The 26,605-nt window shown below is 48.8% G+C and overlaps 1 protein-coding gene across 3 annotated transcripts in view; it reads left to right on the top strand.

Moving 5' to 3' along the window:
- Nucleotides 1-26,161, top strand: part of MAP2K5 (mitogen-activated protein kinase kinase 5) — a 266,228-nt gene extending 240,067 nt beyond the window's left edge. For all 3 annotated transcript variants that reach the window (XM_077746645.1, XM_077746636.1, XM_077746628.1), the window contains one exon: nucleotides 25,712-26,161. In XM_077746645.1, the coding sequence (XP_077602771.1) occupies nucleotides 25,712-25,816 (105 nt within the window). In that variant the 3' untranslated portion in view covers nucleotides 25,817-26,161. The remainder of the gene's footprint in view (nucleotides 1-25,711) is intronic.
- Nucleotides 26,162-26,605: the final 444 nt, after the last annotated feature.

Genomic DNA, 26,605 nt, shown 5'->3' with positions numbered 1-26,605 from the left:
GCGTAGCTCTTAGCTTGTCACAGACCAGTAGCAAGCAGTTCCCAGACCAACCACTTGAATTGCAGAGCTACAGGGAATACAGAGGAGCTTACAGTGCTGCATGGAAGAGAGGCACTGATCTAACCATAGAAGTAGCTGTTCAGTAATCTCTGTTTACAGGTGGCCAAAAAGAATTAAATGAAAGACAACCTACAGAATGGGAAGAATATTTGCAAACCATATATCTGATAAGGGGTTAATAGCCAACATATATAAAGAACTCCTACAACTCAGTAGCAAAAACAAAACAAATAATCCAATAAAAATGGACAAAGGACCTGAATAGACTTTTTTTTCAGAGAAGATAAACAAATGGCCAACAGGTGTGTGAAAAGATGCTCAGCATCACTCATCATCAGGGAAATGCAATCCAAAACCACAATGAGATACCACCTCACACCTGGCAGAATGGCTTTCACCAGAATGACAAGTGATAACAAGTATTGGTGAGGATGTGGAGAGAAGGGAGCCCTCGTGTGCTGTTGGTGGGAATGTAAACAGGTGTGGCCACTATGGAAAATAGTATGGAGGTTCCTCAAGCTACTGTATGGTATATTTGAAAGTTGTTAAGAGGGTAAATCCTAAGAGTTCTCATCACAAGGAAAAAAGCATTTTCTTCTTTTTTATTTATATAAGATGATGGATGTTAACTAACCTTATTGTGGTAATCATTTCACATTATATGTAAGTCAAATCAGTATACAGTACACCTGAAACTTATAACTGTTGTGTGTCCATTATATCTCAATAAAACTAGTCAGGGGGGAAGGGGGCACAGAGGACTAAATAAAATAGAAGCCAAACTGGTGAGTGCCTTGAGAGACATGTGATCAAAGTAGGTAGGTCACACGGAACAGGGAGCCAGCGATCAGGGCCCATCAGGAAGGCAAAAAGGAGACTTGAGGCTGGGAAGATGGCCCACAAGTGTCTGTCCAACACAGGTATTCAAGGAAGCAGCAGGTGCACAGGCGTGGAGCCATGGCCTTGCTTCTTTTTGGTTTGTTTGTTTTTTGTTTTTTTTTAATGTTTATGTTTAAGAGAAAGAGTGCATCCAGGGGAGGGGCAGAGAGAGAGACACACACACACACAGAATCTGAAGCAGGCTCCAGGCTCTGAGCTGTCAACACAGAGCCCAGCGCGGAGCTCGAACTCATGAGCCGTGAGATTATGACCTGAACCGACATTGGATGCTTGACTGCCTGAGCCACCCCAGGCGCCCCTGACCTTGCTTGCTTCTATAAGCATTATGGTAGAATCGGCAAGCTGGAAAGGTTTGTGGCCAGACAACTGGCGGGCAGGACATACTCTGTCCTCAATATGTGAAGTCTGGAGAGATGGAAGATGGGCTCTAGATCTTGAGAACGAGTCTGTCATGAACGTGAGACAAGAAGTAGCATGGTAAACTTGAAAGAGCATTGATCAGAAGATCTGACTTCAAGTTCAGGTTCTGTCTCTAAGTAACTAGGAAGTCAACAGTAACATAGCTTGTCTGAGCCTCAGCTTCTTCATCTGTAAAATGGGGGTGTGTTGGTCAACACCAATCTTGAAGTGTTGTTTTTATTTAAATACCAGTTTAAACTGTAAACTGTAAAGTGCTAGACACATGTGGAACACCAAATCATTCAGCCTCTTTGGGTCATGATTTTCTAATGTGTCTGATGTCCCTAGGCCTAAGCCACTAAGCTTCTTGGAAGACAGATGTGGTTAGTGGCACTGAATGTGATTTAGAACAAAGTAAACGTATTTGATGTTTGCATTAAATGTCCAATGAATCAGTAATTTTTTTGCGTGGGTGGATGGACCCCTGTGAGTTTTCCTTCCCAGTCTTTAGAAAGCTTAACTCTTTGTCCTCTATTATTGGTAAAAATGTAATGAGCATCTTATTGGAGGGAATTACTGTGAAACAGTTAACCAAGTATTTGTTGTCTATGTCTCTGAGGTGCTGTGATGGGTTCAAAAAGAATATAAGAGGGGCACCTAGGTGGCTTCATCAGTTAAGCATCCGACTCTGGCTCAGGTCATGATGTCATGGTCAGTGGGTTCGAGCCCTGCATCAGGCTCTGTGCTGACAGCTCAGAGCCTGGAGCCTGCTTCAAATTCTGTGTCTCCCTCTGGCTCGTGTTGTCTGTCTCTCTCAAAGTAAATAAACATTAAAAAATACATATATACATATATATATACACATACATGCATATATAAAAGGAACATTTGTGCCCTCAAGCAGACCTACCCATGGGAGACATTCAGAGAGGGCAGGCGGGGCTGTGTGCTGCTGACTCACGTGGTGTGAGAGCTCAGGGAAGGATGGCTGAGGGGCTCTGTGGTCAGGGAGGCAACTCAACTCCAGCTCGACCTGTAGGATTGTTGGACTTTGTCTCAGTATGAGAGTTAGAAAGTGGTGGTTCAGCCAAGACCCAGCACCTCCCAACCCTCCACCCCTCCTTCGCTGGCTGCTGGACTTCAGACAAGGCCCTCTGTCAGCATCACATTCCTTACCCATAGAAGCAGAGTCCCACAAAGCAGGAGATTTAAGTGAGATAAAAGTAAGTTACGTGCGGGACACCTGGGTGGCAGAGTTGGTTGAGCGTCCGACTTCGGCTCAGGGCATGATCTCGCGGTTCGTGAGTTCGAGCCCCACATCAGCCTCGCTGCTTTCGGCACAGAGCCCACTTCGGATCCTCTATCCCGCTCTCTCTGCCCCCTCCCTGCTTGTGCTTGCTCTCTCTCTCTCAAGCAATAAAGTAATAAAACCATCTTTCTAAAAAATAAAAAAGGAAGTTACATGCTTAGCACGGTATCTGGCATAAGATTAGTGCTCAATAAATGGTAGCCATTATTTTCATCATCGCTGCTAATAATAAGAAGGAAAGTGTTTCAGGAAGAAGGAGCAGCACAAGCTGAGACCAGAGGGAAGCACGGGACAGTGAGGAACTCTTTGCCTTGTGGCCATAGCACAGAAGACCTCTGGGACAGGAGGGAGTGAGAGCTGGGTGGGGCAGGTCTGATCTAGAAGGGCTTTGCACACCAGAGAGCTGCAGGAAGCTTTTGCTGGTTCCTGAGCAAGGCAGGGGCTAGCTGAGGCTACACGCTTGAGCAAGCAGATGGGCCCACCCAGTGCTGATCTCTGCCGCTCCACATGGACCAGACTCTGGCTGGAACTGACTTATGAATAGAGATGTCCTAACTCTGACTCCTTCTGAAATTCCGAGAAGGTCTGCAGCCAGAAGAATAGAGAACTGACTTCAGAGCCTGTCGCTTCTTGGCAGCATGTCATGTGTCTCTCTTTCTGCATCTTCTTTTCAGTGTCCTTTCTGTCATCATCAGGGAAAATCATTAGTATGCTAATCTAGCTAGCCGTCATTTTAACACTGACCTTTGCTAACCTGCCTTTGCAATTTCAGGAACTATGTTTGACTTCTCTAAAAGTAACCTTAAATTGTAGTCTTGTAAGAATTCCAGAGCTGTATCCTTCACTCCTTCTTCTAATGAGGTTATGACCAAATGCTCATTATAATTGCTTTAGACTCCTTTTAATTTTCAAGCTTATTAATCATAAGAAGAGTTATTTAAAATTGCATAAATTAATCTTAGATTAAAAGCCCATCAAAGCCTCGAAACAATTAAGAATAAGTAGGATTTCCCTGGGGCAGCAAGTTTTATTTTAATATTGTAGTCAGGTGGATATCAGAACCTTGAAGTATGGTAGTGATTAATGTATGCAAAATTTAAATGAGATTTTTTAAATGGCAAATCTAAATCACATATTGACCTAACTGTAGGCTTTAACTGCATTGTCTGTCATATATTTAAACTGTTTACTAATCAACATTTTAATTACAGCCTGCACTGGCAGACCCTAGGACAAATAAAATCTAGTATTTGAAAACCTTGCCGCAAAGTCTGTTATCCAAAAAATCACAAGACTGTTATTGGGAAGAAGGGAGGAATGAGAAACCAGGGAGCAAACTTTCGGCAGCGATGGGGAGACTTGCCCCAGACCGTCCTGAGGTGTGGGGCTGCCCGGATACTTCCCGGGGCCCCTACTCCCACCTCGCCACTCTGCTGGTCTGAGGTGGCCGCCTCTCCACGGATCTGCAACTGGGTTTCCTTTGAAGTTGATTCATGTTTAATTAGGGAAATACTTCCCTTCGTGTGTTTGAGCCCTAGTTGCCAAGCATTATTTACTTGAACACCATGTAGCCCCAGGGTCCCTGTGCACGTCCCGTTTATGGTATGGAGAAAAGATCCTTCCTGACATTTGATTGGACCCCGGCCAGAGTCAGCAGCCTCTTTGCCTCCCCTTCTCCCCGCTCCTCACCCCTGCCCCGCATCCCCTGTCCCTGCTGGGTTAGGCAACCTGTCCCCACTCAAGAAGGTGGCTGTGGGCTGCATCAGAGTTTGGAAAGGATTTCTCTATTTTACAGATATTCTCTGTTGCTATCAAAGGTAAACAGGAAGAGGGCCACCTCGAACAAATCATTGCACACCCTCCAAACTTTAATCCCCGCCTCGCGGAAAGGGGGTAATGGTGACCAACTTACTGTTTCGGTTTTTGTGAAAATCCAGACACGATGAAGCACATAGAGCAGATAGCATAGTAGTGGGAGGAAAAAGAGGCTCCCCAGAATGTTTGCTTCTACCCTCATCATTTATTTTCTAAAACGAGTTAATGCTTAAAAGTTTAAATTATGCTTTAAGTTACACTTAAAATTTCCAGTAGCTCGGGAGAATATATACGGTAAGAAGTTTGTCTTCTTCCAGTCTCTCCCACGGCCCCCAGCCTCGCTCTCCAGGGTTAAACAGTATTACTAGTAGTTTCTGATGTTATCGTTCCACACCTTGCATTTTCATTTAATATATCTTTGGAATCTTTCCGTATCCTATAAAAGTCTACCTCATCCTTTTTTTTTTTTAATGTTTATTTACTTTTAAAAAAATTTTTTTATGTTTATTTCTTATTGAGACAGAAACAGAGCATGATTGGGGGAGGGGCAAAGAGAGAGGGAGACAGAATCTGAAGCAGGCTCCAGGCTGTGTCAGCACAGAGCCCGACATGGGGCTTAAACTCATGAACCACAAGAGCATGACCTGAGCTGAAGTCCAAAGCTCAACTGATTGAGCCATCCAGAGGCCACTTACCTCCTTTTTAATGGCTGCATGGTATTCCATAATATTAGTGTATCATATTTATTTAACCAGGACCCTGTCGTAGAACATTTTGACCATTTCTGGGTCTTTGCTGTTAGGATGGTGACCATCTCCATACACATCTTTGTATACTGGATATGGGAATGCCAGTTCCCCTCACCTGTGCTGATGCTGACATTATCAGACTTTAATCATTGCCAGTTTGATCAATGGTAAATAGTTTTTTTAATTTGCTTTCTTTTAAAAAATTTTTTAATGATTTTATTTATTTCTGAGAAAGAGAGAGAGCATGAGCAGGGGAGGGTCAGAGAGAGAGGGAGACACAGAATCTGAAACAGGCTCCAGGATCTGAGCTAGCTGTCAGCACAGAGCCCGATGCGGGGCTCGAACCCACGAGCAGTGAGATCATGACCTGTGCCGAAATCAGACATTTAGTCGACTGAGCCACCCAAGCACCCCTTAATTTGCTTTCTTTTAGTAAGTATGAAGTTGAACACTTTTTTCCTTGCATTTATTGGCCGTTTGTGATATTTTTCACATACTTCACTCCATTTTCTTATTGGATAAGCTGTCTCTTCATCATGTTTTTGAGCCTCGATTGTCCCATCTCCAAAGCAAGGAAGATGGACATAACAGTCTCCGGGGCGCTTTCTGCCTCCCTCGTGTGGGATCCAGGCCCAGGGATCAGGGATCCAGGATCCAGGCTGTCCTTTAGGCAGCTTTTATGCTAACAAAGGTGCCCATCTGATCATGACCTTGCCAAGCCAGCACTGAGGGGTGAACTTCAAGAGGGCCGTCCCCTTCTTTTGTTTAGTTGTGTGTCTTTCTCTCTTAAAAAAAAAAAAAAAAAAAAAAAAGCAGGCTTGGAAATTACAAGGCCGAGCTGGGATTGAACTCCTTTAAAGCTGCCTGTAGACATCAGGAATATTTATTTTCTCTATTTGTTTTAAGCCTGGGAAGACTGTGTGGTTTTCTCAACGCTGTCCTGATGGAGCCCTGACCAGCAAGCGTGCAATGCCCCTAGCCCTAATGTGCCATTAATGATAGGTTAATGTACAGTATAATGTTTTTGGGACTACGGGTTCATTACACTTCTGAGTGTGAGGTCTTTCCACAGAGCGCCCAAGGTCCCATTGCATTATATCATGCAATAAAAATACCCTTTTCATATCACACACTAATAAACTGTATTTGAAATGCTGTCTGAGGGCACTGCCGTCTTGTCTATAGGCTGTGTGCGCGTGCAACAGTTGGGAGGCCTTTTTTCTATTTTGTATTTTAGTTACACGGAATTCTGCACCCAGGGAGGTCTGCTCGTTCTTGGTTTAAACGAGGGAGTGAGTCGGGGCTTTAGGCCTGAGGCTCAGGGGAGGGACTGCTCAGTGAGTGGTGAGGACCCTTAATACATTCTTCCTTAACTGGAGAATTAGCAAGCCCCACTTCTCTACTGCCCGTCCGCCCGCAAGGTGTGCAGCTGTCAGGAGAGCTAGTCTGGTGTCTCCCACACTTAGCACTGAGCAGACACTAGGTGTTCTAAAACTGTCCTTAGAAAAGAAGTATGAGAAGTACTGACAGGCTGAGGTCATGGGTCATCGTGACGACACAGCTGTTTCCATGACGGCCTCTGTGCTAGGAAGGTCACACGCAGGCTTCTTCTGAGGTCACTGCGCTTCTCCTTATTTTATAGAAGACAGAGTTCACAGAGCTCACGGGGAAGCTGTGCTATGGAGAATGAGACTTGCAGGCTCCTACGGGCCACAGGTAGATGACCTGTGGGCACAGGCAGAGCCCCTCACGCCAGCATGGTCAGCACCTGAGACAACAGAGATTGCAGTTGCGCTGGGCAAGCACCATCTTTCCAACCACACATAATCGCAGGGCTGTAGGCATCCATACCTCCCTGTGAGTTGGTTTAATCAGGCAGTTTTCTTCTCAGCAGTTGGCTGGGAGCAGAGGCAGTTTTGAACTTGGGACACTGGAGAAGGAGACTCTTCCACATCGGAAAAGAAAAGGACATCAGAATTTAGGGACGAAGCCAAGACTGGGATCAGAGGGCTCGAAATCACTTACTTTGTACTTTTATCCAGGGCAGACCATGGGGTGTGTGCTTTTTGGGGGGGACCGCGGGGTCTACCAGCGGTCGGGTGTGGGGTGACATGGGAGGTCTGAGCCCCTGGGTTCTTGCCACCCCTGAGACTTCAGCCGCCAGCAGCCCTTACTGCCTCAGAGCTCCGTTGTCCGTGTTTGTAAACAGGCTGACATCTACTTCTCTAGCAAGAGATGGAATGAAATAACATACATGAAAGCACCTAATTAGTCCCTGGTACAGAGTAAGCGCTCAAGGTGGTCCCGATTACATTGCTGCTATTTCCGTATTCTAACAAAAGGGACAGGCTTTGGAGCTGACGTCCGGTTCAGATCTCCACTAAGTAAGCCAGATCACTTAACTCTGAACCTAGTTTTTGAATCCACAAATTGAAGGTAATAACAGTAATGCCGTCCAGCTCCCTCCGGGCGGTGGTTGTGACACTGGAATTCACATAATGAGCTTGAAAGCACTTCGTGGAATGAAAAAACCCTACTCCGATGCTGGTATCTGTAAATGTATGTATGTCTCTCTCCAAGTCAGCATATTCAGACTGGGTTGTCTTTGAATAAGTATCCTTATAGCAGAGCCAATAAGGGCAGCCATGAAGAGGCCTCACGGCGCTCTCCCCCTCAGCACCAGGGAACATGTCGCCACAGAAATGTAGACTTAACGAGAGAGCACAAAGCACAAGAAAGGGCAGTTATTCTGTCCCGTGTCTTCAGGATAACAGAGCAGCGGGCCAGGGGCAGTGTCTGTGCTCCCCAGAGTTAGTGAGAGGAGAAACCAGCATGGGCTCAAGGTAGACAATACTGCTTAGGAACAGTGGTTGAAAGATCAAGGGACCATGTTGAATGGGTTGAGTTGGTCTGTAGAGTCAAGAAGACAATAGAAAGAAAAAATCTGAAGTTGGTGAGACCGTTTTGCAAAAGACTGAACCTTTTGGCTGTAGGCAAAGTCCCCTTAATTGTTAGGAGAAGAGTATTTAAGTTTCAACGATAATTAGTTTTTCTTTTTAACGGCTGTAGAGTTGGACTGAACCTTTTGTTTTCAGATGTGGAGACTTGGGAACACTTACATCAACCCCTCAGGGGTTAAATCTGTCTTTAGGGCTACCAGGACTTGAAAAATGTTACTGTGTATCAAGAAAACCAGAAGTGACAAGTTCATTTAAAAAGCCTGGTTTGTCATTGTTTATCTAATTTTCAGAGTTGACACAGAAAATTAAACCAGCTGACACTCACTCTCTGACCGTCTCCCTGGCTCATTTCCCTGGTCCTTTCCTACCTGACCTTTCAAGTACAAAATGCTCCAAACCCCCAAAATATAAAACTTCCCACTGAGTTTCCAAGTTGTCCTGCAGTCATCCCAAGATTCTGTCATAGGATGTCATCCCTTATGTTATTAAAAAAAACAGGATGAGGTTATAAATCTGCTTTCGTGAAGTATTTCCTTTTTCCCTCCGCTTTGACCATAAATCTTAGAAGTAATTAAACTCTCTGCAAAGGAAGCTGAGATAAAGTTGGGCCCTGAGTGGCCCCATATGTCTTTTACTGAATTCAGATGATCTGAGGGCTTAGCTGTCCTGTGACATCACAGGGTGCTGCAGAAAGGCGCTGGGCAGAGGGAGAGCTTCCCCCATGTTTAATACTAACGTTCTAAAGCTCAGAGGTCAGCACCACATCAGTTGGCAAATGAGCTGCTCAGTAGAAAGAAACTATCCAGCTAACCAAAGCTTATTCCTTATAAAATCAAAACTTTTTTTTTCAAAAATTTTTAATGTTTTTTATTTATTTCTGAGAGAGAGAGAGACAGTGTGAACAGGGGAGGGTCAGAGAGAGAGGGAGACACAGAATCTGAAACCGGCTCCAGGCTCTGAGCTGGCTCTCAGCACAGAGCCCGACTCGGGGCTCGAACCCACGAGCAGTGAGATCATGACCTGAGCCGAAGTTGGACCCTTAACCAACTGAGCCACCCAGGCGCCCCAAAATCAAAACTTTAAAAAAAAAAAAGATTACAGATAAGAGGTCTTCCAAAATGTATTCTGCACTTCCTTATCCTCTTATAGACAGATGACATACATCAGGATTTCTCTTTTTGAAACAATTTCTTTAGGTCGTCGTTACGACAGTCATCTGTTTGCTGCGTTTTGCTGTGTCGGTGTCTCCTGATATTAGCACATGTGGGGCCATTTGTCCGTGCCCTAATTGACCTCAAGCCGGTTTTCTGTTTTTGTTGTGTAGCGTTGCTAATCTATGTCAGTTCTTAACTCCTGTCCTTGCACTTCCCTCCGACAGCACTCTCCTCTTTCTCTGCTGTTTGGCTATTTCTTTTGTGCTTTAGATTGGGAATCCAGATACTAAGCTTGTCAGCATTAAGTCTGAAATTAAAAAAAAAAAAGAATTGGCTTCAATAAAGGCTTGAGTGACCAGCTAAAAGTGATCAAGTCGCAGTTGAACTTCATTTAAAAATTTTTTTAATGTTTTATTTATTTCTAGGGGAGAGAGAGAGAGCGTGAGCAGGGGAGGGTCAGAGAGAGAGGGAGACACAGACTCTGAAACAGGCTCCAGGCTCTGAGCTGGCAGTCAGCACAGAGCCCGACGCGGGGCTCGAACCCACGAACCGTGAGATCATGACCTAAGCGAAAGTCGGACTCTTAACTGACTAAGCCACCCAGGCGCCCCTTGAACTTCATTTTAGATAAGAGTGTCCGATAACAGTGACCTGTCGATAAGTAAAGTGCTTCTAGATTTGAAAACGGGCTGTTTCACTAAGTAGGAAAGCCACTGCTTGATAATGTTGCATATAAATGTCCACGATTGAAACAATGTGACCACCTCTCTCTTGAATCAATAACTAAGGTAGACCTCAAACTGTTGAAGTTTTGTTATTCTCTGAAGGGACCAAATAACCCACGGAGGTACCAAAGAAGTGCTTAGGCTCTTAAAGCCATATTTAAAGTCAGGTGCCTCGATGCCTTTCAGTACATCTATATGGAATTTGATTGAATTAAAGTCTCCTCGTAAACTGGAGCATAAGTGCAGGGAGAAGCAAGCTGGTAACTAAATAACTTTGTCCTTCTTAGCAGTGAAAATAGACCTCGTTGCAGGAGGCTCTGCAGTGAAGACAGGCAGCTCATCTGTAACCAGATGAAATGTGCTCCCTTAGCCATTCATTGTGCGCATGACCGGCGACACTGCCTCAGAAAACACAGGCCACACCATTCACCGCCACAGAAAACGCATTTCAGGCTTCCGTACATTTAATTTTCTTCAACATTACCTTGCAAACCACAGTAAATCAATAACAGAATAGTTAAGTACCACAGGTTCTTTGTGTTTTGTTTTAGAAAATATTGCTCAAGGCTAAAAGTGGGTTCTATTGATGATTTTTATTTGCTGCTGGGACACAGAATGATCAGAATTTTCAAATGGTTTACTTCTTTTTTGTGTGGATTTCCCGTAAAAAGAACAAGAAGGTGGGGGGGAAAGGTGCAGTTTCAAATAGAAAACATTGGTTGCTATGATAGCAGAAACTATAGAGTAACAGGTCGTTTTCAATCCTGTATTTTTTAGACTAGGCCTGATAGCTTTGGCCTTTGTTGTGCTCTTATTTCAAATTTTCCAAAAGGGTCGCCCCAGCCAGTCCCCTGGGCTCCCCCGCACTCACCCCAGTAGTAACCCATTCCGTTGAACTGAGCGAGGCTCAGTCAACTCAGGGGCATCACAGCTGAAAACACTAAAAATGATGGTGCCTCAGTTAAAGTTATACACCCAAATTTTTGACATCCAGTGTCTTTAGCAGTTTTCTTTCCACTCTGTTTTTTGTTCATTTGGTAGCACCAGAAAATTTCCACTTTAGGTCCAGGCTTCATGTAAATGGTTGTTTAGCCTTATTAAGAAGTTAGGAAAGCTGTAAGTACGATGGATTTCAAGACATAGCAGCCCTGACTTAATTGGATGCTTCTTGAAATAAGATGAGACAATGATTAGGAAGTTCTTTTCTTTTTTAATGTTTTATTTATTTCTAGGAGAGAGAGAGAGAGACAGCGTGAGCAGGGGAGGGTCAGAGAGAGAGGGAGTCACAGACCGAAACAGGCTCCAGGCTCTGAGCTGCAGTCAGCACAGAGCCCGACGCGGGGCTCGAACCCACGAACCGCGAGATCATGACCTAAGCGAAAGTCGGACGCTTAACCGACTAAGCCACCCAGGTGCCCCAGGAAGTTCTTTCTTTTAATGTATCTATTTTGATGGGTGAGGGGCAGAGAGAGAGAGAGAGAGAGAGACTCCCCTAAGCAGACTCCACACGGTCAGCATGGATCCCAACTCAGGGATCAGCCTCATGAACCATGAGATCATGACCTGAGCCAAAACTAAGAGTTGGATCCTTAACTGACTGAGCTGGCCAGGGCCCCAGGAAGTTTTGTTTTTTTTTTTTTTAAGATTTTTTTTGTTTATTTATTTTTGAGAGAGACAGAGACAGAGAGACAGAGTGTGAGCAGGGGAAGGGCAGAGAGAGAAGGAGGCACAGAATTCGAAGCAGGTTCCAGGCTCTCAGCTGTCAGCACAGAGTCTGATGCAGAGCTGGAACTCATGATCCGCGAGATCATGACCTAAGCCAAAGTCAGACGCTTAACCGACTGAGCCACCCAGATGCCCACCCTCACCCCCACTCCAGGAAGTTCTTTTAAAAGTTAAAATGTGATACCAGGGCTCAGAACTCATGACCCACCTCCTGGAGTGATGCTTTGCCAGGGTTCTTCGGCACCTCCCAGTCAACCACCATCATCACTCTTCCCACCGCCGCCACGCCCCCCATTATATCTACCCATATCCCTGCTCCCTCTGCTACTGGGTCATCACTCTGCCTTTTCAAGTATGTTGGCCTCATGTCATTCGTATAGAATGTCCTTATTTTTGTTTTCTCGATTTGTGGTTATGTATCCTCTTTTCATTCCTGAAGATGTTTGTGTCTGTATCAATGTCATCAGAGGTTAGTCTGCCTTACTAATTTTTAATAGATTATTTTTAACGTTTTTTTATTTATTTTTGAGGGTGGGAGAGAGGGAGAGAGAGAACCCTAAGAAGGCTCCGCACTGTCAGCCCAGAGCCTGATGTGGGGCTCGAACTCGCAAACCGTGAGATCATGACCTGAGCTAAAATCAAGAGTCAGATGCTTAACTGACTGAGCCACCCCGGGGGCCCCTGCTTTACTAGTTTTTAAAGGACCAGTACTTGATTGAATTTATCATCTCTTTGATAGCTTTCTATTTAATCCCTTTGCATTCTTATTATTTGCTGTCTCAGGTTTTCTTTGGATTTGCTTTTTGTACTGTTTACAATTTGTTTATATTCTTTTGACACTTACTTCATACATTTCCAGTCTTTTCCCCCTGATATACCCATATAATGCTGTCAATTGCCTTCTAATAATTATTTTAGCTGTATCTCACAAAAATTTCCAGGTAGTGTCTTCACTGTCACTCAGGTCTAAGTCATTTCTAATTTCAATTAGGATTTCTTTTTTGACCCATGAATTATTTAGAAGTATTGTTTTTTATTTGCAAATACTCAGATGTTTTACTCTCTTTTGATTGTTACCTACCTTTCATGCATCACCAGTCAGCATACATAGCTGGTGTCATAGCAAATCTGTGTTTGTTGAGACTCCCTTATTACATGGTTGATTTTTCTCCCTGTGTTTCGCCTTTGCTTGAAAGGAATGTGTATCCTCTCATTGTTGAATGCAAGGTCCTCTTTACAGCCTATAGATGAAACGTGTGAACTGTGTGACTCAAATACTTTGGGGCCTCATTTTCTGCCCATTTTCTCTCTCAGTTACTAGGAGAGCTGTGTTAAAATCTTCCTCTGTTTGTGTGTTTGCTGTTAGGATACCTGTGCCAAACTGCCGTATCTTCATTTCAAAGTGTTTCTTTTGCCTTTATGTGAGAAGTCTCAAATATATTTTGCTTCAAGTTTTCTTTCTGTCTGCTATTTATAAACCTGTGCAATCCTATTTTGGTTTGTATTTGTCTACTGTGTGTTTTTCTTTGCCTTTGTTCTCCTCATTTCTGTGCTCTGGTGTTGTAAGCAAATCCCTGCATTTTGTTGTTGGTGTGTTTAATTTCATCCTGGTCTCTTACTTAACCGGTTTAATCATTTATATGCATTGCTTATTGGTATGCTTGAATTTTTTTTCTCCTATCATATTTTGTACTTTCTCTCTACAGTACTTTTTTTTTACTTCTTTTTTCCCACTCTGTTGGGGTTTTTGTTTCTTTCCCTCTTATTCTTTCCATTGGTTTAGAAATTACATTCCATTTCAAGCCTCTCATTGATTATCCCTAATTTATTTTTAATTTTTTTAACGTTTTATTCATTTCTGAGAGAGAGAGACAGTGTGAACAGGGGAGGGTCAGAGACAGAGGGAGACACAGAATCTGAAACAGGCTCCAGGCTCTGAGCTAGCTGTCAGCACAGAGCCCCACGCAGGGCTCGAACCCACAAACCACGAGATCATGACCTGAGCCAAAGTCGGACGCTTATCTAACTTAGCAAAGCTTAAGGTTACTTACTAAACACACCCTCCCAAACAAGACTCAGCTTCAGGCTCAATGCCTGACCTTTATAGTAGGTAGAATTCGTTTCAGTTGCATAGCATAAAAAACAAACAGCAGCTTAAAGAAGACCACAGGGCATTCTCCCTCATGTAGAAGAAGGCAGGAAGTAGGGTGCCCAGACTAGTGTGGCAGCTCTTTCCATTTTACTAGCCAAGGGGCATTTGAGCTCCAGCCAGCAGGAATGAGAAAGGGCAGTTGAAAAGCTTGCCCCTTCTCTTCAGGACAGTCCTAGGAGCTGGCACACAGCATACGTGCTCACAGGGCATTGGCCACAAGTAGCCACAAGGGAGGCAGGGTGTGCAGTTGCTTTGCTGGGTAGCAGTGTTCCTCATTAAAATCAGGGTTTGTATCACAAAGGAGGAAGAGAGAAGGGTTATTGAGAGGCAGCCAGCACTCTCTGCCCATTGCCTTTCTCTCCCCAGACATAAGGACCTCACAAGTGTCTCATCGGTCCCTTCTTACATGTCATCACAGTCCAGGATTTCATTGTCGCCTTGTTTTCAGATCCTTAAAACCAGTCATCACTATCCTTGTCATTATATACATAATCAGTGGTTATTTAGATTTATCCAAGGGCTTACCAGTTCTTTGTTCCTTGTTCCTTATAGCACTGTGCTTCCTCCATTAGGAGTTCTGTCCGAGAGTATCTGAGTGGTAAAACTTCTGAGTTTTTGTTTAGGATTGCCTTCACTTTGTCCTGACTCTTGATTGTTAGTTTAATTGGACTTGACCATTTTTCCCAGGACCTTAGTAAACATACTCTATTGTCCCCTGGCTTCTACTCTTGCTGGGAGAGTCTGCTGGATGCCTAAATGCCACCTTTTGTAGGCAATGTGTCTTTATCCCTGGTTGCTTTTAACATCTCTGTTCTTGGCATTCTGCAGTTTCCCTGCAATTTGCCTAGGTGTAGGTTTCATTATATTTTTCCTACTTGGAGATCATTGTGATTTTTTAAATCTGAGAATTCCTGTCTTTTCATCAGTTCCCACAAATTTTCAGCTGTCTCTGGATATCACTCCAACCCCACACATCCAGTCTTGTCTTGGTCTGTTTTCTGGGGCTTTCTCTTTCACATTAAAGAAAACATGACACACAAGAACACACACACACACACACACACACACACACACACACTGTCTATAATTTTCTCATACCATCCTTCTAGCTTACTAAGTCTCTCTTCAGCTGTATCTAGTCTGCTGTCTGGCTCATCTGTACACAGTTTCTTTTGTTTTTTCCAGAGACTATATGTTTTATTTCTATAAGTTACATGTAATTCTTTTTCAAATTTCTGTTCTCTTTCTCATAATATCTTATTATTTTCTTAGTACTTCAGTTTCTTGTATGTCTTTAATCTTTCCAAATATATACTTTTTTACATTTTCCCTCCTAGTTATTTTTCCATTATCTCAGTTCTAAGAACTCTCATCTTCCTATATGTGTTTTGTCTGCGCATTCTTGTCCATGGTGAATTATTGCCTCACATGCTTTGGAATTTTTACCATAAGCTCATACTGAGTAGAGTCTGTTACTGTGGAAATTCTTGAATTTCAGAATAATTGCCCAAGAATAGTTTTTTCATGTGCTTCTGACAGACATTCCGGAGTATCACTAGATCAAGATCAATATTCTGTTACTTTATCAACCTGGGGTTCTCAGACAACAGAGGTAGTACACTGGGCCCCACCTACACAAGGCTGTGCCCTATTTTTATGTTTCCTGGGTGATTCTCCACAGAGCCACTTTATTGTCCCCTTTGCTGATGGGCAGACTTTTTATAGCCTACCCCTTCTGTAGTCTCAGCTTTGTTCAGGGTCTCAGGGCCAGCCCCCTTGGGGACCTTGTCTCCTCTTTCTGCTTAGTTCTTCACACTTGCCAGGACTGCATTCCTGGAACCACTAACCCCCGTGAAGCCATAAGACTTCCACTCACTTAAAATTCTGACTTTCAGTTCCTTCCTCATTGTTAGCATTTATGGATTCCCTTTCTTTCTTATGAGTTCAGCTATGCTTTCTACAGCTGTTCCATTTTATCTGGCAGGGCAAGGGCCACGTAAAAGGAAGGCTTTTAGGCTATTTTAGTCTCTCATCGTCTCTTCATTGACTGTCAAAATTATTCCAAACATACTGCATTCCCACTGTGTGCCAGAAATTGTGCTGGTTCTCATTGCCTACCCCCTGCCTTTTGTATGCTCACAAGCTCACATGCACATGCACGTGCACACACACACACACACACACACGAGCACATTCATACACACAGCAAAGGTCCCCAAGTTCAAACATCAGATCTCGAGAGGTAGGGAGAAAAAAGAGGGTGGGAGAGAATCCATCCTTCTGAGCATTGAGTCTTTAAACCTCCACCACCACACAGCCATCACCCCAAGAGACAAACCTTAAACATCTAGAATTGGTAAATGGCCCCGTATTCACTGCTTGGACCTGTTACACATTCAGCCTCTCAGGCAAGAGTCCTCAGCATTGTTGGAGTAAGACCCCCATTCTCCCTCTGGTTGCCTCTGATCCCGACTCCTCTGGGCATCTGCCCACCCTGAGACACTGCATGGGGGAGCCAGCTTCCTCCCCAGTCCTACCCCAGTTCCCTGCCCGGCAGCCACCGCAGCCCCCCTTCAATGGGCCAGAGGCATCATTCTGCCACTCTCATGGGCCAGCTTCCTCTGACCCAGACTCAGGAGTGCTGGCATCCCGCATGTTTACCCCCCTCACCATGGCCCTCTGAAGCCACCCTGGGTCGCGTTCCCGTCCCACACTGCACAGGCCCTAGAATGACTCACGGAGACCTCTAGAAACATCTTGTTCTCTCGATGGGCCATTTTCTGACCAATTACTCTGTGTAGGAGCACATAGATCTGCTCAGATGAAAGGTGGAGAGCTCCTTGACCCCCTTAGATGCCTGTGTACAGTCTAGGGTGGCTAGACGTAAGCAATTTGCTGCTAATAATTGAATATTTGGGGAGGAACATCTATTTCTGTAGCAATTGTGAAGGATAAACTCAGGAAGGTTGATTGAAATGGCATGTCACAGCTGCAGACTGTTCCTTAGGTCTTGAAAGAAAATGAAGTGCTGGAAGGGACCCCTCCCACCCCCACCCAGGGAGAAGCTTTAGAAATTGGAGGCTGAGAAAGCACATTCTAGAAAGTCAAGCTAAGTAAACAGATCCCACACTAGCTGTACAGAGACAAGGCTCACACCCTCATCTCATGGCTGCACCCCCAAAGTGTTCTATGCAGAGGAGTAATTAACCACCCCTCACACTGCCCACTTGTGTCTGTGAAGCCACCCCCCCCCCCCAAGAGGAAGAGAGTGCGGTGGTATCGGGTGGGAGAGAGGAGGCCAGCAAACGTCGTCCTTGTCTTCAAAACCAGCTGGGAAACAGGACTCAGGAGACGGTGGAAAGCAAGTATCAGCTATACTTCTGTAAAGACCTGGATTAAAGGACTTGCTTACCTTGTGGCCCCAGTGGCCTTGCTGGGAATTTACTGAGTCCCGGGGTGAGCAATCTCAGACCTCTCCTATAAGAGGGCAGGCCAGAAAGCGCCCTCCTGGTGGGCAGGAGACCCCTGAGCTCATTGCGTCTGGTCCTTCCTCCGGTGTTGCCATTCCTCCTCTGTGGGGGGCAGGGCTCAGGAGAGTAATAACCACAGAAGCCCTTCCGGTGCAGTGATGAAGCCTGGGGGGAATGGAGCTCCCCCGCACCACCCCCACCCCCCGTAGTAGTCTCTCCTCTGCATTCAGGCGATTGTGGTCCCCAAGCCATCACTGTGGGACAACACGATGTTTGCCAATTCTTTGTCCGGGGCTCCTCGCATTACCCTACACAGGGACAGAAAGAAGGACTTCTCTTGAGGTACCTCAGCTCTTCCCTGCTGAGTCCTTCATGGGGGTCCTCTCCAGCCACCTCTCTCCCCAGCTCCCCCCAGTGACAAGCCTGGCATGCCCGGCCTGGAAGGCAGAGTTGACCCCAGGGCTGATTAGGACTTATTATGTCATGTAATTAATATCATAAAGGCTGCCCGCTGCCTCACCACTTGTCAGCAGGTGCACAGACGTCGGACATCTGTGCATCCTTTATAAGTCATTTTGCTCTCTAAGCTGAACTTCCATCCTCAGTAAGTAGGGATTCAATATGTAGTTTTGAACCTTTAGCAGAGGAATGCTTTTTATGATATAAAATTAATGCAGGATCTCAATATAGAAAAAAAGAGGGTTTTTTTCTTAGCATGAATGTATTAGTATTCATTGTCGACACTTCTTTCTAAGGTCATTTATGAGATCTTTCTTGAAGGACACAAAAATCTGAGAGCCGGGCTCGTAGGTGACAGTTACAATTGTAACGCCATCAGCTTTCGGTTTCTCTCTGCTCTTGTCTCAGTAGCACGGAATCACGGAAACCCTGATTTCCCCGGGTGCCTGCTCAGCTAAGGCATCGCTTAAACCCATATAGAAGCTTTAAAAAGGGAGTAGCAGAAAACTTTTTATTTCACACTTTAGTCACTGACAGTAATAGCAACTGTTCGCGTGAGTCGCTTACGAACATCTGTGGGTCAGACAAGAGGTACTCAGAGCTTACTGGAACTGACGCCCTCAGAAACTCAGAGCAGCCTCGACCCTCTCCGCCTTGCTGGGCATCGCGTGGCAGCCACTGGGCAGACGCACTCCATGGGCTCAGTGCACCTGGCTCTGAGGTCACGCTCACACAGTTCGATGGGTCATTACAGTGTGAGTGGACATCACAGCCCTGCGTGCACCAGAGCAGCCCCTCCTAGTTGTCACCCCACATATAAGAAGGTCAGAAATATGCACAGATCTAACAGGTAGACTGACTTTACTCCAAGAGCTGCAAAAAATAAGTTAATATCACGGGGCGTGGTAATGGACTGCCAGTATTCAGTGTGACATATTGACTTAAGCATCTGACCGCACATGTTATTTTTAATTAGGTTTTTACAAATACAGTTAAAATGTTTCTTAACAACTTGAATCGAACAGGTAGAAGCCCCAGCACGCCTCACATCCTGCGGCTCCCCTGGTCTCTGAGGTCGCGTGTAGTCCTACTGCTGCGCCATTATTGCTGAGAAGGGACTGAAGCCTTAGCCCCGCCGCTAGGGCTGGGACCCTGAAGGCACGTGCAGAGAGCCTCCCGGGCGAGGCTTGCAGGCCCGTCAAGGAAAGGCGGAGTGCTGGGCAGTGTATTGACGTGCCCCTGTGCCTCTCAGATCGCCCCTCACAGGCCCCACCTAATCCCCAGACTGCGCCTGCCAGCTCACCCGGGAGGCCTTGACTTGGTTTAGACGTGGCTGGACTGCTTGCTGCAGCAGCCTCCTGGGCCCCTGGCATTCTCTCCCACGCAGCCTCCCTGGTGGGAGAGGAGTGTCTGGTGGCCGCAGGCTCACCCTGTGGGAGGGGAGTCCTGGGGTCCAGAGAGGGCCCTCCCAGAGTCTAGAGCAGCCTCAGCTTGTAGCGCCTTCTGGCTAAGCCTGCCCACCCCCACCCCACCCCCACCCCCAGCCTGTGGTGCTTCTCAGCCTGGCATCAGGCTCCTGGGGAGACCCCATAGCTCACCAATCAGTCCAATTCCCTTTCCTTGGCAGCTGCTATGTGAGTCGTGTTGCCTTGCTTTTGAGTGCTCTCCAGTCTAGTGTTAGGATAAAATGGGTTCAAATGATCCAACGCATGGCAGAACAAGTGTATCCTCTAGAGAGGCCAGCAGGAAGGTGTTTGCACAGTTCTGTCTGGGAGGAATGGCAGCTTTTGGGAGGAGACACGAAGAAAGGCCCCGTAGAGTGAGATCTCCGGTTTGGGGTCCCGTCCCCTGTTGGACACCCTGTTCTTGATTGTTCTCTCTGTGCTTACCTGTAGGGTCTGGTCTCTGCAGCCCTGGAAAGTTTCCAGGCACTGGGCCTTAGTTTTCCTGCTTCGCTGGATTCTAGACCCAAGGAGAAAGCCTGGAGAAGCAGGGAGGCTGGGTTATCAGATAGACCGCCCGGGCTGCTCTGAGAGCAGGCTGGCCTGCAGGGTGGATACCGCCATCCTCCAGCCCTGGCACTGGTGACACAGGACAGCACGATGGCTGAGGCCATGGGCTCTGGAGACAGCATTCTAGCAAGTCCAGCTATATGGCCTCGGGCAGGTTCCTCAATCTCTCTGTGCTTTAGTTTCTTCATCTATAAAATGGAGATACTATTAATGCTTAGAACTGCTGATTATTGAGTAAATTATTTGAATAGAAGTGCCTAACACATTGGACTTTGAACAGGAGAGGGACACATATGCCTTTTTAAAGGCACCCTAACTGCAGTTAACAATTAGAAATCACTTGTTGAGGGGCACCTGGGTGTTTCAGTCAGCTGAGTGTCCGATCTCTCCTTTTTTTTTTTAATGTTTATTTTTTAGAGACAGACAGAGAGACCGAGAAAGAGGGAGACACAGAATCTGAAGCAGGCTCCAGGCTCTGAGCTGTCAGCACAGAGCCCAGTGCGGGGCTCGAACTCACAAACTGCAAGATCATGACCTGAACTGAAGTCAGATGCTTAACCGACCAAGCCACCCAGGCACCCTGAGTGTCCGTCTCTTGATTTCAGTTCAGGTCATGATCTCAGGGGTGTGGGATCAACCCACGTGGGATCAACGCTGAACGTGGAGCCTGATTAAGAGTCTCTCTCTCTCTGCCCCTGTCCCCCTTTCTCTCTAAAATTTAAAAAAAAAAAAAAAAAAAAATCACCTGTTGAGCACCTGTAAAGTACAAGATATTCTTTTTAAAAAGTAGAAATTTGGAACTCACTGTGCCTGACCTCAAGGCACACAGGAGTTGATGTCCTCCATGACAGAAAAGAGTCTTAGATTCAGACCCCAAGTCTGCCACTTTCTTGCTCTATGACCTTGACCCATGTCACATTTCTTGGCACCTCAGTTTCTTTTGTCTGAAAATGGGGGTGTTGGGAGGGTTCAAGGCCATGTGCAGATGTAAGGCAGCCAGAAGGCGCATAGCAAGTGCTTGGCAAGTAGATGCAGACATACAGAATATGCAGTGACTTTGTCATGCCACAGGCCTGCTACTAATTGAGGGCCTACTATGTGCCAACATTGCATATTAATAAAGGATTCAAATGCATGATGCTTTTTAGGAAATTATACAAGAGAAGAAAGCGTGAAAACCTCAAATGGGTAAATTCCCATTTGGGAAAAAGTCAAAACCCAACAAAGGGCAGAGCGCGAGAATCCGGCAGGATTTACCACCACCACAGGCTTGGGGCCTCCATTGCCCACCCACACGGTGGGCACACTAACCCCCTCCCGGGCTCCCTGCCCCCTTGGCAGAGGGCAGAGCGCTGCCCACGTAGGAGGGACTCCGGAGCACCCTGCTGTTGGGATGGTATCTCATCACAGTGAAATCGTGGGAAAAACTCAGGGACATTATTACAGGGACAGAGAGTCACAAATGACAGAACACCGGTCACTCTGCCCAATCGAAGGAGCAGTTCAATTCCTCCTGAGTCCTTAGTTTCCACCCGAGCCCCGCGTTGCACCAGCACGATCCGCTTCTCGGCCCCACACGGCCTCGTCTGCACCAGGTGACACCAGCTGCCTGCTGCTGCTGTTGGCCCGTCCCTCTCGCTCTCCCCCGCATCCCACTTTTGGGGCCTTCCTACACTTGCAGCCCCATCCTTTTCCCTTCCTTACGCCTCCGTCTTCTGTGGCGAAGTTTGTGGGCCATAATACTTCAACCCTCGCCGCTGTCGTTGTTGCAGTCAGCCCTGAGGGAATCCAGGAAATGAGAGTGGCTGCCACCGCCCGGTGACGAGGCCAGCGAGACCAGCAGCAGCCCCAGCCTGGCACGCGCCCCGCTAGGCTCTGCAGAGTGGCCGCTAACACACTTGCTGGCTGGAGGACAGAGGCCCGGGTGCCTGGGGCGGCCACCTTGGGGGAGGGGGCAGGAGCTGCATGTGGTGTCCCGGCTCTGTCACCAGGCGGGCCACACCACACTCCCTCCGTTCCTTGTAGCACAGTGTGGCTGCGAGAGCGTGTCCACACCTGGATCCTGCTGCCTGGGGAGGGATGGGTGTGGCAGGAGGCTCAAGCCCCCGGGGGCCTCACGGAGACCCCAGCAGAGGCCCGAGAGGTCAGCTCTCCGGTTGCAGGTGCAGCCACTCGCTTCACTGACCTTGGACAGGCCTCTGAGTGTCTGTTTCCTCATCTGGAAGGTGGGCGCACAGAGCTGGGTGCACCTCCAGAGCGAGCGCGGGGATTCCATGGGAAAATCAGGACAAAGCCCTTGGCGAGTGCCTGGCACAGAGCACGTATCCATGGTGCTGGACCCGGTGTTATTTAGGGTGCAGCGTCCGTCCATCTCCAGCATCTGGCCTTGCCAGGACTCCTAGAGCATCTGGCTGTGCCGGTGTCTGCCCAGCTCTGTCCGGAGCCACCTGGGAACCCAGGCGCCTCTGAGTGGCTGAGTGATTGTCATACTTTTCTCAGAACCATCCATTGGATTTTGTTTGCTCATTAAACTCATGAGGAGTTCCTGCCTCGCGCATGTCGCAGGGCTGGAGGAGGGCCGCCGTATTGTAAAGAGGAAATGCCTGGGTCACAGGGGACACAGTCCAGCCCTAAGAAGCACCAGCACAGAAACCAGAAGACTGGAGTTCAGCCCCAGCACTTAACCAACCACATCTCTCCCTGGGCCTCAGTTTCCTCTTCTGTAAAATGGGATGATGGTATACGTTTCCTGCTCCCCCACACAGGCTGATGGGGATGGGGAGATCGAGTGAGAGTGACCTGCCACCATGACAGAGTGAGCATTCTCCCAGTGTGTCCCAGGGACAGCACTGACAGAGGTCAGGACCTGGGGCAGTTCAGGCTCGGGCCCACCTCTGTCCAGGAGGAGCTGAATCATGTGGCAGAAATCAGGTGATGGGGATCACGATCTGGGTGTTGATTTCCCCACTTCTGGACACCCCCGGTCAGCTTAGGAGAGCCCCAGCTGGGTTACAGAGATTTGTGGCCCAGCCCCAGCTCTGGGAGCCCAGGCAGGTGGGCCGGGAGCCAGCGGCCTGTTTCCTCATCTGTACAGTGGCGAGCATAGTGCCCACCTGTGACTTAGTGCCTCTCCACGGGCTGCGAGGGGCTCATGGGCTCTGTCGGCAGAGCTGCCGCCAGGCCGGGATCGCGGCCCCAGTGTCCACTGCTGCTCTCTGCGCTCTCCTGTCCCGCCCACCGGCTTTCTTGGTACGTGCAGTCCCACGGTGGGCCACCGCCAGCAGCTCCCAAGTTCACACATCACAGGCCCGGATGCCTAGACAGGCTGGGGTCTCCCTCTCCATGTCCATCAGTCCGTCTGTCCTCTCCGCCTCCCTCTGTGATTCCTCCACTCATCTCCCCCAAGCCAGCCAGCAGTAGCTGGGGACGAGGCCACTTGTCCGGGTCACTCCCTTCAGGCGGGCGTAAAGCATCAGAGATACGCAGGACGGAAGAGTCACCTCCCAGCCAAGAAGGGCGGGAAAGGGGCAGAGCCTCCCCGGCGCAGCGGATGCCACCGGCTCCCTGCGCCTCCCAGGGCACCTGGGCAAACGCTTCCCGCGGCGCGGCCGTCAGCCTGCCCGTAACGGAAGGACCGCTCCTCGCTCCCCTCCTGCAGTTCCGCTCTGCTTGTTCCCCGAACAGATGATAACAGAGATGGAGCATATGGGCCCCAAAGTCACCGGGCATTCTGGGAAAGTGACACTGTGCTACCCCGGGCTTGGGGGGAGGGGGCCCGTCGGCTCCTGAGCACAGCTTCTCCTTTGTTCTTCGCAAGGGCACAAGGTCATCCCTCCCGAGCCTCCAGGAAAGGAAGTGTGGACACTCGGAGTTCAGGAAGAACTCCCTTTATTTAGGCAGCGACTTAGGAAGGCCGGTGTGAGCTACGGCGGGAGAACTCCGAATGGGGCTCAAGATAGAGGCCCCCAAGCCAGGTCTGCACTGCCTGTGGGACACCCCCCCCCCCCAGCTGGCCTCACACTCCCCTTACCCAGCGGCAGCCCGCAAGGGGCACCTGCTCCCTCAGCGGCCCCGCAGCTGTGTTGGGAGCCCCACGCAATGTCTCGAGCAGATCACAGGAGGCACCTGACTGGGCTCCAGGCCTTGCCCCATGATGGCCTGGGTGAGTCCCTGCCCTGGGCTGGAGGCCCTTGGCACCCTCTAAGTTCAATGCCTTCCCTCCCTGCACCCGTGCCGGTGTTCTGTGTGTCTCTGAGCCAGACCGTGCAGGACGCTCCTGGGAATGGCTTTCCTTGCCCGAACTGGGGGAGCCAGTGACTGATGCGGCATCAGTCCAGGGTACGGAAGCCTGGATGCTCTTCCTTCCTGTGCCCAGAGACATCTCCGCCCTGACCAGGCAGCCCCACTCCTTCCCCTGGCCTGGTCTTGGGTGACTCCTGCAGACGCTGGGGTCTGGACACCCAGGGCGTCGCACCCTGGGCCTGCATCCCTCCTGGCCACGCAGCTTCAGGCATGGGGCTAGTGGCTGGCCACCCCCAGGGCTGCGGGTCAGGCTGGGGGCATACTGGGAAGGCAGTGCCAGGAGCCCAGCTCATACCCGTGGGGAGGCAGGAGGGGGCCCAAGAAGGACTCAGAAAGCCGGAGGGTGCAGGGGAGGGAGAGGAGGAGGCGGGGAGAAGGGAAGGAAGCAGAGAGCCTCCCCCAAACCTGTGCTCACCCACCGTGGCTCCCTGAGTCTCAGGCTACGCTTTTGGTTGAGGAGGAAGCTGCCAGGTGTGTGTTCCTTAGCAGAGAAGCCGCTTGGTGAAGAGGAGGAAGGGGCATGCTTCTCAGTTTTCCTTTCTCCTTTGACCTGTGGTCAGGGTGACTCTGAGTGCCCCTGCTTTTTTCTGACCTTCCCTGGGAACTTCCAGGAGGCCCTAAGATTGTGAGTGTGAATCCTGATTCCTCAGGACAGCGCGGGAAGGGACCGGCTAAATATAACCTGGCCTGCCTCTGGGCTAAGTAGGTTAGAGCCCAGGGGCGCCTGGGTGGCTTAGTCGGTTAAGCGTCCGACTTTCGCTTAGGTCATGATCTCGCGGTTCGTGGGTTCGAGCCCCGCGTCGGGCTCTGTGCTGACTGCCAGCTCAGAGCCTGGAGCCTGTTTCAGTCTGTGACTCCCTCTCTCTCTGACCCTCCCCTGCTCACACTGTCTCTCTCTCTCTCCTAGAAATAAATAAAACATTTAAAAAAAAAAAGTAGGTTAGAGCCTGAGCCAGGCCACATAGAGATGGTACCGGCCCCTCCGAAGTCCAGCCCCCAACTCGTCACCAGGAAGCAGATCTGCACCCACCAGCATATTGCTCCTTGCCCTGGCGCATTGGCCTTCCCCCAGCCCGTGCACTGGGACTTGTCCAGAGAACCGTAGACAAAGAACACTAGAAGGGATTGGCGTAGCTTCAGACAAGATGATTCTCTGATCTCTGGGCAGCAACTGGACTGGGACTCTGGGCAGCAGCTGTTGGGAGTGGTGGCGGGTGATGTGGGGCCAGGCCGTGTGGAGATGGGACAGGCCCTCACCCGAGGGCAGCTTTCAGGAGAAGGTAGCCAAGCACCAGGCAGAATCTGAGCCGTGCAGCAAGTGAGTGCCATGGACAGATACGTCACCTCCACCCCACCGGCCTCACTCAGTCAGTGAGCTGAGAAATGGGTTCATAGCTGTCCTTATCTCACAGGGCTGGTGGGGGGAAGGAAAAGGGTCCGGGCCAAGAACAAGCCTCACTGAGTGTAATGAAGTGCAGAGTCTGGGGAATGTGTGTCACAGCCTCTCCTCCCCTCCACAGGGCCACCCGTTCATCATGCAGTTCAATGACGGAAACACCACCGTCGTGTCCATGTGGGTGTGCAGGGCGCTGGAAGAGAGGCGGAATCAGCAGGGGCCCCCGTGACGCCACAGAGGGGCGCTGAAAGCCCAGGACTCGTCACCAAGGGGACAGCCCACCTGTCGCGCCCCCTTTCTGTTTGCTGTCTGCACCAGAAGAGTTTTGCCGGGCCGGGCTTCGCAGCTCTCACCTTGGGCTCTGCCCGCAGATGGCCTAGCACAGGGAGCCCTCAAGAGTGGCCAGCCCTTGCCTCCTCTGGTCTGGAGGCTCTGACTGGGGGTGGGCAGAGGGCTGGGGGCGTTGAGAATGGAGGCTCCTAGGCGCCCGCCCCTCTTTTTCCTATCATTTTTCTTTGTAAAGGGTCAGACCCTGTCAGCATCACTGATGGGAATAAAGGTATTACTGCTTTGTGATGGCCTCCCCGCATGAGGGTGGTACTTGGGGCGGGGGGGAGGGGGCGTGGCTCCACTCAGCTGCCCTTCCCCAGGCACCTGCAGGTACCCCAAGTGCTTCCGACCACAGCCCAGCCCATCTGACAGACAACAGACTGAGGCATGGAGGTCCCCAGACCAAGTCCTTGGCAAGGAGCGGCCGAGCCATTGATACATCCAGGCCCCCAAGACCCACGTCGTGTGCTCCTTGCTCGACTGGCTTTTGTCCTACGCTCTGTTGACACTGTGATCTGTCCTGGGGCAGTGGGTGAGGAGGGAGCAGGAGACCAAGAGGCGGGCAAAGGCCCCGAGTGCTTCTGAGAGGCCCTTCTTCCGTCTCCCACTCCCACACGCCCCTCCGGCTCCGCCAGCAAGCTGCCCATCACCGCCTCTGACCCCGCGCCCTGCGAACCTCGCTCATCTC

This window comes from Crocuta crocuta, unplaced genomic scaffold (genome assembly GCF_008692635.1).
Source record: "Crocuta crocuta isolate KB4526 unplaced genomic scaffold, BGI_CrCroc_1.0 scaffold130, whole genome shotgun sequence".
Lineage (NCBI taxonomy): Eukaryota > Metazoa > Chordata > Mammalia > Carnivora > Hyaenidae > Crocuta > Crocuta crocuta.
The sequence above is the reverse complement of the archived record's forward strand: the minus strand, read 5'-3'. Positions and strand labels throughout refer to the sequence as shown.